General features: G+C 39.8%; 1 protein-coding gene across 1 annotated transcript in view; it reads right to left on the bottom strand.

The window, feature by feature from the left end:
* Positions 1–12,132, bottom strand: part of HSPA12A (heat shock protein family A (Hsp70) member 12A) — a 92,662-nt gene extending 80,530 nt beyond the window's left edge. The window contains exons 1-2 of the mRNA XM_056352236.1: positions 12,069–12,132; positions 6,905–7,023 (exon numbers count right to left, since the gene is read on the bottom strand). Coding sequence (XP_056208211.1) covers positions 6,905–7,007 — 103 coding nt within the window. The 5' untranslated portion in view covers positions 7,008–7,023; positions 12,069–12,132. The remainder of the gene's footprint in view (positions 1–6,904; positions 7,024–12,068) is intronic.
* Positions 12,133–13,560: the final 1,428 nt, after the last annotated feature.

Genomic DNA, 13,560 nt, shown 5'->3' with positions numbered 1-13,560 from the left:
ACATTAGAACTGTGATTTTTCTTTGCTATCCCTAATTATAAGCCTAATCCAATTCTTACTAAATACCTCAACAGTTTTAATATTGGCTTCAGCAGCAGTGGAAACATGGGGTTATATCTGGCATCTAAAGGATATCTACTGTTCACAAGGTCACGGAGTCTGGAATCAAGAAGCTATAACTTCAAGTTATTAATGTTCTAAGGTTTATTGGAAATAAGTTTGTGCTCTTTTTCAAAAATCTTATTTCTGGATATATTGAACCAGATCCTTGGGAAAATCCTTGTGCTAAAATTAGGATTCAATGACCCTAAAAGGCAAAAGTTTCTGTAACACTAGGTAAAAATATCATACACGAAGTTGGTTTTCAGAGTAGTTTAGCAGACTCATCTTTATCCAACAATACACTGCCATCGTGTGGTTCAGTATATCAGCGACAACGTTTATTAAGACCCACGGATGCAAATACTCCTAGGATGTTTCCACAGACCTTTCATAGCTTTAATTTCTATTATGCTAATAATGTACCAACTTTTTGTTTTCAGGGTATTTATTGAAAGTTTCAAATAAAAAAAATGAAACAAATAATGTGATTCCCTCTTCAAATTAGAAGAGTTAAAAAATGTTCAATAACATTATTTGAAATGTTTTGCTTGTTTTAGTTTAGTAGTGGACTGTTTCTAATGCAAACCACAGCCATCCTTTCATTTTCTTTAATTAATCCAAAAGGGGTGAGCTCTTGGAATAATGATATTTTTTTTATATGTGTGTTTATACACATAATTGTATTGATCTCATGTTCAGTTGCTTCTATAACTTGAGTAAGAGCAAACAGCTTTCTAGCCATTCCCTTAGTTCTTTAGCTTCTAATAATAACCTGCTGCCTTAACCCTAAGCATTCAGCTACAGATCCCAATGGGCCAACCCTCTGAAAGCCTCTCATGAACTTCTGTTGCTTTCCTCAGAGCTCTCCAGAATATGAAATTTAGAGGAAATTAATGCAAAGGAAACACTTTGTAGTGCATCTACTGATTGATCTTCCAACATACAGAACAGTGAGACCTCTACCACAGAATAAAAAAAAAAAAAAAAAAAAAAGCATTATGATTACCATGAGCGTAGCATTTACATGGGGTCAGTCATTTCCTCTCTTTGAAACACTCATGCAAGGTCCTGGATAATCCAATGATAAGCAGTTGGCAGAAGTAATTATTTCTTTTTCTTCCCTGGAATCTTAATAGCTAATCCTGCTTTTAAAAATTCCATCTGACTTCGTAGTACTAAGAAGTCAATACTGTCCAGGAAAGTAAAGAGTTGTAGGTAGCACTTTTAACTAGGATGGTAGGGTAGACTAGACTATGTCGGTTGGAAGGGACTACAGTGATCCTCTAGTCCAACCGCCTGACCAATTCAGAACTGACAAAAATTAAAAGCATGTTGTTAAGGGCATTGCCCAATTGCCTCTTAGATGCTGACAGGCTTGAGGCATTGACCACCTCCCTGGGAAGCCTGTTCCAGTGTTTGACCACCCTCCCCATAAAGAAATGCTTCCTCATGTCCAGTCTAAACCACCCCCCAGCACAGCTTTGAACCATTCCCGCTCGTCCTGTCACTGGGTACCAGGGAGAAGAGATCAGCACGTCTGTCTCCACTTCCCTCCTCAGGAAGCTGTAGAGAGCAATGAGGTCACCCCTCAGGCTCCTTTTCTCCAAACTAGACAACCTCAAAGTCCTTAGCTACTCCTCACAGGAACATTCCTTCCAGCCCTTTCACCAGTTTTATTGCCCTTCTCTGGACGCATTCAAGAACATTCACATCCTTCTTAAATGGTGGGGCTCAGAACTGCACAGAGCATTCAAGGTGAGGCCACACCAACAAGGAATATAGCAGGATGATCACCTCTTTTGGTGGGCTGTGTTTGATGCACCCCAAGATGTGGTTTGCCCCCCTGGCTGCCAGGGCACACTGCTGACTCGTATTGAGACTGCTGTGAACCAGCACCCACAGATCCCTTTCTGCAGTGCTGCTCTCCAGCCACTCATCTCCCAACTTATACTTGTCCCTGGCCTTATTTTGTCCTAGGTGCAGAATCCAGCATTTGGACTTGTTAAATTTCATCCCATTAATCATTGCCCAATGCTCCCATCTATCTAGATCACTCTGCAAGGCGTCTTATCCCTCAAGAGAGTCAAGAGGACCTCCTGGTTTGGTATCATCATCAGACTGGTTAATGGTGCATTCCACTTCTGCATGCAGATTGCTGATAAATACATTGAACAGAACTGGCCCTAGAACTCAGCCCTGAGGAATACTGCTGGTGTTCTGCATCACACTGCTGTGGTACTTTTTAAGAATTTGACCCTGACATGGTAGGCTGCCACAAGCACAGATTCATAGCTGTTACTACCCAGTGAACAAGCAACAGCTTGCTTTAAAAGGCTGGCGTTGTTTTTGTTCACAAAGATAACAGCAGCATCTCTAAGGGACACTCAGTTGTTACTTTCAAATAAGAAACTTGCTTATTTGTAATAAAAGTCATACCAGGTATTTGTTATCACAAGTTCATGAAAAAAGGTCTTCCTGACTTAATCATTAGTGAAACTACATTATGTCCTGGAATGTAGCACTAAATACTTTCCTGATCTAATTTTAATACAAAAAATCAAATCTGCTCTCTTCCTGGCACTTATATATATATACACCTACATATAAACTTGTAAAACTCATTTATAGGCATAAATTTATATATACAAACATATAAATTTACATTATCTTTATATATTCAGTTTCCTGGTTTTTTTACTGTCATACTAGGAGGACAGATACACTGGAATATCCCACAGGCTGTTCGTGCCCTACGCTTTATTACATGGCTATATATTACGTTCCACAAAATACAATTTATAAAAAGTCGTTCAAAGACCCTCACCCTTCCCCTCTCCCTTGTTTAGACGTTTCTCTTTCCGCATGAAGGTGCGGCCGGACGCAGCGAGCCAGAGGAGGGCGTCCGATGGCTGCGCACGGGACCCGCCTGCGGCCCCCGAGCCGCCACCGCCGCGGGCAGGGGATGGCAGTGAACCAGGGCACCGCGCCGCGGCGTGCAGGTCTAACACTGAGCTAGGACCCCTGCCTCCACCACCTCCTGGGGGAATCGGAGGATTCGCTACATACCTGCCTTAGGCCTGGGACACGGCCACCCACCCGCCCCAGGGCCCCGCAGCCTGCCCCAGGGCCCCGCAGCCTGCCCCAGGGCCCCGCCAGCCTGCCCCAGGGCCCTGCCAGCCTGCCCCAGGGCCCTGCAGCCTGCCCCAGGGCCCTGCCAGCCTGCCCCAGGGCCCCACGGCCTGCCCCAGGGCCCCGCAGCCTGCCCCAGGGCCCCGCAGCCTGCCCCAGGGCCTTGCCAGCCTGCCCCAGGGCCTTGCCAGCCTGCCCCAGGGCCCTGCCAGCCTGCCCCAGGGCCCCACGGCCTGCCCCAGGGCCCTGCCGGCCTGCCCCAGGGCCCCGCAGCCTGCCCCAGGGCCCCGCAGCCTGCCCCAGGGCCCTGCTGGCCTGCCCCAGACTCCTCCTGTGCTCTGCCTCCCAACACACCAGCCTGACTGTGCAGCCTTTCACTTGCTCTTCCCCTGACTTCTCCAAGAAAATAAACCCGCTGTTCTTCTAAGATTTTCAGGAGGTTTTTGCAGCATGAAAGATCTGGAGTGAAAGGTGGCGATCTTGACCCTAGTCAATTTTCTGAGCTGCGAAACACCAATTGCTTCCGAGAATTTTAGGCCAAACCCACTGCAAACCCATATTTAATAATGAACCTGAGCCAGCTCCTACTGGGAAAGAGCTCCCATATCCCTTGTGAAAAAGATTGTTCAAAATCAGACACTCCATCATCCATCGGTCATGCCATCATTAAAAATAGCTCCTTTGCAAACAGATACCAAAATGAGCAAGAAGAGGCATCCTAAAATATTGTGAAACTTTTGGGACAGCAACCAACATAAAAAGCTTATAAGAGAATTTAGATCTCTGAGTTCCAAAGGAAATGTCTGCAAACTCTGCCCCTTCTCAACAATTTATGAGACTTACTTTACTGATCCTGTGCCTGGGGAAACCCTTAATAAATCATGGATGAAAGAAATTCTGCTTCTGAATAGAAGTTATCTTTTAATCAGAACTTTATTACAAGAAACCGTTCTGTTACATTTAACATTTCTCCTACATTCAAAGAATATTTTTCAAAGGGGAAAAGCTAGCCATGAAAAGAATGCTTCACTAACTTCTGGGAGGAGCATGTTTGCTTAAAATGGAGCAAAACTATTTCAAATCAATGATGAAAATTAAAAAGTACTATAGGAATGGTATATTAAAAGAAAATTATAATGTATATGAGTATCACACTATTTTAATTATAAATTATTTATAATTTTATTGACTGCCATATAACTATTACACAGAAATAACTATTAGAGATATTTAAATTCCGTTACATTTCAATTACTTCATTTGGTAAGGATTTCTATTGAGTGAAAGCTGGGATAGCTTTCATGTCTTCTGCATTCTGCTGCTGTATTGCTGAAGTCAATGGGAGCTTTTTCATTGACTTGAGTAAGAATTGAACTTTACAGCTCTAGTCAAAGGGAGGGATCTTAGATCATCTTGATGAAAGGTAGGCACTTTGAATTGCTAAACACAGTTTTTGACAACTTCTAGTCAATATCTTGAGGCAGTTATCAGAAGGGTACACTCTGCTGCCCTGAAAATATACACTTCTACATTTTCAAGGTCTTTTAAACCTGAATTTCCTGTCTTGATCTGTGCACTGTTACTATACATGGTTGAAGAGTTACAGTGTTTCACTCCTGATTCCTTCAACCTTTCATTCCAGAAGACCTGCTTTCAATACCAGAGATGCTGGTGCTCTATCTGCAATGTAGCCTGCAAAGTGCTTTGAGTTCCTTTCAAACAAAATACAGCATAGATTTAAGATGACCAAGTTGACCAATGTAACACACGATAGAGCCAGCATAGTCAGTTATATCTGACCAATGAAAAATCCTCATTCTTTCCATAATATTCAGCAGGTTCTGCAATTTTTCTCTCAACGGGAGACAAAATGTTAGGTTACAGAACCCTTAAAATTCCCTGCTGTATCTCACAGAATCTGCAAGTCCCACCCTGCAGGGAATGCCACTTTCTGGCAATCTCTACACATTCCCTGAAAGAGTTCAAATTCTTTACACCAATTGAATGCATTTCTCATCTCATTTGAATGGCAGACTGAATGGAGACACTTGAGAGTTCTTGGTCGCAGACATTCTAATTGATCTCTTGGCTGCAGTATACTGTAATTTGTATGGAAATATGCATTTCTCTGTGTAGGCTGTCCTGCAGTGGACTAAGCATAGTCATGTCACCTAACAAGAGCACTTTATGAACCATAATTTTCTCTGTTCAAATTATATCTTTCAACTTAGGAGGTGCATGAAGAACCTTTCCATATACACACACAGGAGAGAACCTGTCAAAACATGTAGCTTTGATAACATTGCCTCAAAACCTGAATGCTTAACAAGAGCTCTCTATGAAATAAATGGGGAAGAGGCTAAAAATCATGTTTTCTTAGGCTAAAGTGCTTTCCACACTATCTGTAATACAAATTTAGCTGTGACATTTGCAGTGCAAATCTCATTAGGTAGGCTGGTAAGTTATGCACGCAGAAACAGACTTCTAAGGATTGTTCTGCAAAGAGGGGGAATTGGCAGTGCACAGAGCACTTCCCTTCCCACTCCCTGTGCTGTGGGATCTGGTGAATCCCCAGCTGTGCTATAAAGCAGACCTGTCAAGTCTCATGCACTGACTCATTCTTTTGTATCACACTCTGTCACTGCCAGCATTGCACATTTTTATATGGCAGTACCATGGCTGCTCTCCCCTTTTTGGATCCCACACATCAGACGCAGGTGGTCAGTCTGCTCTGTGATTATCTGACCAGCTGCGTCTGATGTGTGGGTCAAGGAGCAAAAGAAAGGTCATGGTACTGCCATTGCAGCTGGGGAATGGGAATGTGCTGTTTAGCAGGACCCAGTGTGAACAGGAGCCCTGCTAGAAGGCATGCTCCCCTCGTAAGACTATGTGCTGCATGATTCAGCTCTTTAATGACTGGGCATATGCTTATCACCTAACCTTGCATGGAAATGTGCTCCGGCACGTGGAATTTCACATGTCTGAAGACTAGAGACTTAAGAGGTCTGTATTTATAGGCTTAGCTTTCTCACGCAATTTTTGCAAGAGAAAGAAATACAGTAAGAACTCTGAGACCTGGCTGATATTTCCTCAAGGAACTCTTTGCTGACCCTGCCTTTTCCCTTATGCTATCATTGGTCAGCTCCTGACCTGAAGATGTAGAAACAACACATCTTTGTTTTATTTAAGAAGTCTAAGAATTCTTTTTTTTTTTTTTTTCTCCTTGATTTACAAAGCATAAAGGCAGTAAGGAAGTACTTATGGTGAAGGTAACACCTGTGAACTGATTAGGCCTACTTACAAGTCTCTCTTTGTAACAATCAAAAATTAAATTTTATAAATACATGTTTGTATGCAGTTACTTAAAATGAAAAAGGTGAGGATTTCTTTGCTGAGGTTTTAAATGTCATCCACCCAAAAAAAAAGCACTGTAAAAATTTTAGCTGCTCTCAGTAGAGAAGAGCATTAAAAGCCTCAAGACTGCAGTTATTTATAAACTGTGATTTTCTAGATTCTTCCACATGTTTAATTCCCTCCCTTATCATCAGCCTTCTCACTGCTTATCACTGACAGGCATGTTAACAACTTTGGTTATTCCTAACATTTCTTTATCTGGCCTGATTTTTCATCACCTTCAGAACTATGCCAAGGAAGACCAAGAACTGAGAAATACCTCTATGCAGAGAGCTTCCATATGGTCCTGTGTACCGCTTATTCCACACTAATGGACACAGCAGGCTTCCACCGATGCATATGATCCTCTGTGGGAGTCCCATAAAATCAGGAACAGCACTGCATAAACAGAGGCATAATAAATTAGCACATTTTAACAATTTTCCTCACAAACATAACTAAAAAAAAATCCAGTAAAACAATGCTGAGGAAAAGACAAGGTAGGCTGTGCCTTTACAATAGTTAGGATCTTATGCTTTATTGGACAGAGGAACTCCCTTTGGCAGAATCTCTGTTGACAACCACAATTTGTTTAGAGTATCATACTTGTTGGAACACAGACATCTGTTCTTTAAGAAATTAAATCTTTCACTACACATGAAAACCACAGTCCTTACATGCAAGAAGGACTTCTGATCTTAAAGATGGGTCATTCCTATTACATTGCTTGGCTCCCTATAAGTAATGTGCCATTGCATTTATTCTTTATGTACTGAACCCTAAACATCTGCTATGATAGAAAATCTTTGTCCATTTTTTTTATATCATTACATCTAAAGGTGCAAAGACAAAAAACATATGAAAAAATATACAGTCCACCCTATCCCAAGCAATCAAATACAATTAAAGTAATAATATTATTTTGTATACAACACTGCATAAAATCAAAGCAGACATTCTGTTTAAAGCTAAAGTACTAATTCATTTTAAAACCTTTTAAATGGGATGTGTAAGTTTTTCTATCCATCACACAAGATAGTAAGCAGTGGCAATGTGTCATAGAAAAGACATATAAATGAAAAGAGTCAAATACTTCAAAATTTCAGAGTATGTTTCAAAGACAGATAGGTGTATCAATAACACCACCCCACCTCCAGTGTGTGAGAAAACTGTATGAGTATTCAGAGAAATCATGAATTAACCCCATGCTTAACCTTCTACAGCAGTCCTATCAGCAACACTGTTCTGCAGAACATAACACTTATCTGCTTTCTCTAAGTATTTTCTTCTCTACTTACAGCATTTTCAGCTGCTGTTGTTGACTGCTATTTCTGACCAAAGTGAAATAAAAATTATCCCCTGCATATATTATTCACCCTTTCTTTTTTCCTATGGTCACATGAACCCAGGCATTCATAAGTAAAAACAGCTGCAAAATTCCACACAAGATTTGAATCCCTCTTCCAAATTGCCAGCTTCCACTCGAGAACCTGAGCCTTCCTGTTCCCGTAACCCCTTGATTTAATTTACCACATTTCACCCACTGCCTTTGGAACAATGCAAATACTTTTACACATGCTACTGCCAGCTACAAGCAGCTTTTGCTACAGTTAATTCACTAACCCTAAAGGAACTGAATTCAGTCTTCAAAGTGATTTTACTAGTGGAGTTTTAGGCTGTATCTACCTCCCACAACGTGGCTTCACCAAAACAAGGTGGGAACTAGCTCGCCATTTGACTGTACATAATGTTGTACCCTGCATGCATTAAAAGCTTAGGAAACCTAACCTTAACAAGTTCTCCAGAACATAACTCCCCTTCTATAAACATCCCCACCAGTTCACTTCTCCTTTCTTGGGTTTTGCTCACAGCTCTACCAATACACAATCTTACACATCTACTTTAACATCACGGGAAGAAGGAATGGGATCTACATTTCCAGTCAACCTTTAAGTAATGTATCTACACGCTTCCACTTAGAAGGGGAAATGCTTGGCAGATAAGCCACCTTGTGCAGAAAAAAATCAATGCTTTATATATCAGGTTGCCTGTGTGTCCCCTGCTCTGCACACAATGGAACTAAAAACAAAGGAACACCCTTACTTCCCAGTCCTCAACAATTTTCTTTCCTCTTCCTCCCCTCTCCCTCCAGTATTTCTAGTAGGTTAAGCAGTTCTCCCACACCAGCACAGAGGGCAGCCATAAGAAAATCTCATTATTACACCAGGCAGTACAATACAATGATAATAAAAGGAGTAAATATTTAGCCTTTCCTAGCTTCTAGATTTGCAGTCAAAAAACAGCTTAATTTTAAGGATCAGATTATTATTGTTATTACCTTCCCATCATATAAAAGAATTCAGATATTACATTTCTGTCTTTTTAAACTGATAATCTATGTCATTTTGGATGGCCAATACTTTACTTAGTTACTCCAAAAGAGAATGAAAATTTTCATTCTTGAAAGCTTTCTGATTTTTTGCCTCCACAAAATTTATTTGGTTTCATTCTCTATTGAATGTAAAACAGCTGGACAAGAGAGAAAAAAAAAAAAAAGGAGGGAGAGGGTGCTCTAATGGCGAGGATTAATTAAAGAAAGAGGATATCCGTGCCTCCTACTGGCAGGTTTGCAACTCTGTATTTTGCTTCAGTGGATCCTTAGCAAAATGTAGACATAGACACAGGGCAGGGAAATGAAAAACAAGAAAGCGGAGGCTGCTCTTTGTTTGGGTTTGATTCTAGCTTCCTCCTATTCTATTCCTCAACTCTTTCAAGACAAGAAAAAATACACACCACATGACCAAAATTTATACTTATTTCCATTTTAAAAGAAGATTCACTCCTATAGTGTTTTTTTTTTATACTGTAAAGGCTGAACACTCAACTAATCCTCTGTGTTTAGGTTTCCCTGAGTGCTTCACAGAGATTTGTTAAAGATATAAAATAGCATACCAAACAATGAAAGAGCTTGTTTCCCCAACCATTTTTGTTGAAAGCTACTTTGTGTATATTCCTATGCAACAAAAATTAAGTTTATGTGTAGGTGTTCCATGTTTTTACAAACTCTACGCTCCTTAGTTGTTATAAGATTAAAACAATTTTCTCCCTCAGTAAATGCTTCCCTTAAAAACCACTGGAAGCACATAATTCATCTGTCCATTTATAGCTTCTATTTTCTTCTAAGCACTGAGAAACGGCTGATTGTGATTGTTGTTTTCCCTTTTAAGAAGCCGATGTTTAACAAGTGACAGATAAGACAATTTAATGTTTCAGTGACCATACAGATCAATTTTTCATTTATTCTGAAGTTTAAAAGAAAAAAAAAAAGATAGGCAACCAAGGTACGATTGCAGGGATTTTGTTTAGCAAATTATTCTTCTATACCCAGAAAATTTAACAGGCACTCTCATTAAACCTGCAGGGAGTTTTCAGGTAGCGTTAGTCCTAGTATTTTTCAAAAAATGCATTCAGAGATTTTTCCCCTGAATCATTTTCTTCTCTATGGAATCTATCAGAAAGGTTTGGAGATACAGTACAAGTCTTTAACTGTGAATAATAGAAAAAGAAGAAAGAAAAGAAATGTATTACCACGAACCACAGAAGATCTCGATAAAAAGATAAGTGAAAAGGGAACATTGTGCAGTTTCTGTATTGGATAGAGGAACAGAAAAACCACACGTATTTGGAAAAGTGTTTGTATGGAAAAGGTACAGGACTCATATCACCTGTTAGCACTTACCCATTCCATACAAGTCATTGTAGGGTGATGGACACCTGATTTGCTCTTTCCACCCACTTCATTTCTTGCTGGTTCTTCTCCCTGTAGACCTCTTCCTTCTGTCCCCGCAGGACCCAAGTGTGCCATCTGATGTGCAACCCTATTAAGCAAGCTAGCATTATAGCATCATATGTGGGCTGGCAAAGTGTGTGTACTCAGCCCATCATGACTGGGTCCTAGCAACATGATGGCAGCACACTTCATACAGGTTCAGACAAGAAGACACTAAACACTGGTGCAATCTGAGTGCAAAATCTACATGCACGCAACCCTTCTGGAGAGAGGAGGGGGCCTTAGGTATCTGACCTGGCCGTCCTCAGGAAGATCAAGGATGAACACCTAAATCAGAATCTCCCTCTTTCCATTTATTCATAAGGAGACTGAACTTAGATGCCAGGACTGTTTACCTGTACCCAATCCTGCTGTCAAATAAGATCACACTCGCAGAAAGTTATGCAGTCTTCATGCTATCATGCCACAAAAACAAAACCTGAAAGATAGCTAATCAACAGTGAATAGTCAACAGTGACATCTAAACTGTGATCAGCAATATTCAGTGTTTTCAGCTTACTGAACACATGCAAGAGATTTAAAACTTATGTTGAGGATTTTACAGTGATATCTCAAGAAATCTTACAAGAGTCTTGGAAATACTGTTTGTTTATATTCACAAGTCTTATTGCCTTTACAGCTTTAAACATCAGGGAATCACTAAAAAAACCCAGAATTTTAAATTCAGAAATGTAAGAAGCAATCTTAGAGATAAGCCTGGTCAGGTGGGGGTTGGGGTTTTTTTGTTGTTGTTGTTTTGGATGGTTTTTTAATATATAAAACATGAAAGCTACTAAAAATAGCAGAAAATTCCCATCTTTATTCCTTAAGAGGCAAAAGGTTTTTCTGCCTTTGGCTCATTTTACAGATAGAAAGTAGAATTTAAAATTCCAGGGATGGATATCTATGAGAATAATTTAGAACATGGGTCTATAGATAGTAATTTTGCCCAAGTATTCACTACAAGATTTTTTCCATGGGCTTAACTGTTATTCTCATGTTTAAAAATGTTCCAGATCTTAAACCATATTAATGAATGTATTTCTATGCAAGTTTCGCAGTACAATAGAATTACATCACTATTAGTACCCTACAAATAGCCTCTGGATCTGCTAAATGCTACAAGCAGACTTTATTGCCTCATATACTACTCTTGACCACTTAATTAACTACCACAAAAGCTAATTAATTAGACATCACAGTCTCTAATCATTCTGGAATTTGCTCTATTATGTTCAGCTGGAATATCCTCTTTCCTCAACAGACCCCCTAAAGTTTAGATGAACACAATGAAGCACTCCGGGTTTTTAATTCTCAGCTTTCCAGATACTCAAGATCAGGGTGGGAATATTTAGACTGATATTATTACAGATTTTCCCTGTTTAACTCTGTCTTTACTACAATGGATGTTTTTGTGAACTTGGAAGACTTCAGCCTGTTTCAGTGTTAGTGTTCTAACATTTTAACCTAACTTGCCAAAAAATCTTTCTTAAGAAGTCAAGAAGAATTCCAGCAGTTTAACTTGGTGACTGCCTACTGCTAATACATCACAACATGCATGTCACATGCACAGGTACTTTATGAAGCAATTTATCAATTAAACTCAAAAGCTTACCTCCAAAATTTTAAACTGTTTTGTCAACAAGATGGAGCCAGTCTGTAAAGTCAGCCTGTGTATCATGGTGGAATGAAAGTACCAATGAGAAACAAGCTGATAAATTGGTTTGACTAATCATTAAAACCCATCTAGTATAATCGTTTTAGCCGATCTCATTTAAGTCATTCCGTGAAGCTGCCAAGAGAGTTCAGGGACAGGTCGATCTTCTATTCGCATCATGCAAGGATCAGGAAGATAAAATCCGATCAGTTACCTGAGCATTGTTGCATTTATATGTAATTATTCCTTGTTGTTTTAAAGCTTCCATCTGGAGGAAAGAAATCTGTTCTGCTCCTGACCTTTTCAGACCTCATGTCACTGTATTTAGCTTTAACAGATGGATTCTACTGATCTGATACGAAGATAGAAATAAAAGATTGAAAACATGAAAAGAGTGGAAAAATATTGAATCATTAAAACCTTGAATCATTGCTAACTGCAGGTCAGTGGGTGAATCTTCACTGGATTCATGGGTCATTGATCAGGCCTCACAGTTTGTTCCTGCCCTAAACTGCAAAGAATTAAAAAGACTCTATTAAGGAGGTGACTGGCACTACCGTCCTCTAATGTGCAAGCTGGTGAAAGCAGGAAGGACTGCTAACACACACTGTAACTCCAAGGCCATGACTACTCCTAACAGACAGATATAATCTAAAAAAAGTACCAGTTTTGAGCAACATTCAGAGCTACCTTGTGGGAGTGAGAGCAATTGCTCTGAGCACTGCAGATTTCTGCAGAAGAGCAGAATTCTTCCTATCTGTACATGTCTTTTCTTCCTGTTGTTGAACAGACCGAGTAAATAAACCATAACTTTCTTGCAGATTCCTGTACAAAACACTTCAATAAAAGGGTTTATTTTTCCTCCAGGGAAAAGAAAATAAAAAATTGAAAAATTGCAACAATCTATAGGAAATAATGAAAGAACTTCTCAGAATGATAAATAAATGAACTAGCTAGTCACAAGGAAAGGAAGCAACTAAACTTTTGCAACAGAAATATTCAGCTTGGGCACACATTTTATGCTCAAGGAGTAAACTGGCGAAGAAAAATTCTGAATCTTACAAATGGAGAGGGAATCCAGAGCAAAACCTGATTCTCTGTTCAACAGTTTGTCTACTTCATGAAGATTAACTTTGAGGCAGGATGCTCAGATTGACATATGCTGCAGGTTAATATAAACCTACATAGTTTGGAGTAAGCTACAGCAGCATGAGTTTCTGGGCATATTCCCAGAATAGTACAGAGCAGAGGAAATTTGCCTGTAAAAAGCAGCCTTGTCCTCCCCACACCCATCTTAAGATTCATTAATTATACATTTTAGGCTATCTGATGTGCTGGAATATGTGGATATAATAAAACAGGGAGACAAAGACAGTTTTCAGTAACTGTCTTTAAAAAAAAAAAAACAGCATTACTTTTATGGTGTTCTGCTTTTTACAACTGTTCTCAT

Source organism: Falco biarmicus, chromosome 9, assembly GCF_023638135.1.
Source record: "Falco biarmicus isolate bFalBia1 chromosome 9, bFalBia1.pri, whole genome shotgun sequence".
NCBI lineage: Eukaryota > Metazoa > Chordata > Aves > Falconiformes > Falconidae > Falco > Falco biarmicus.
This window is presented reverse-complemented; position numbering and strand designations above follow the sequence as displayed.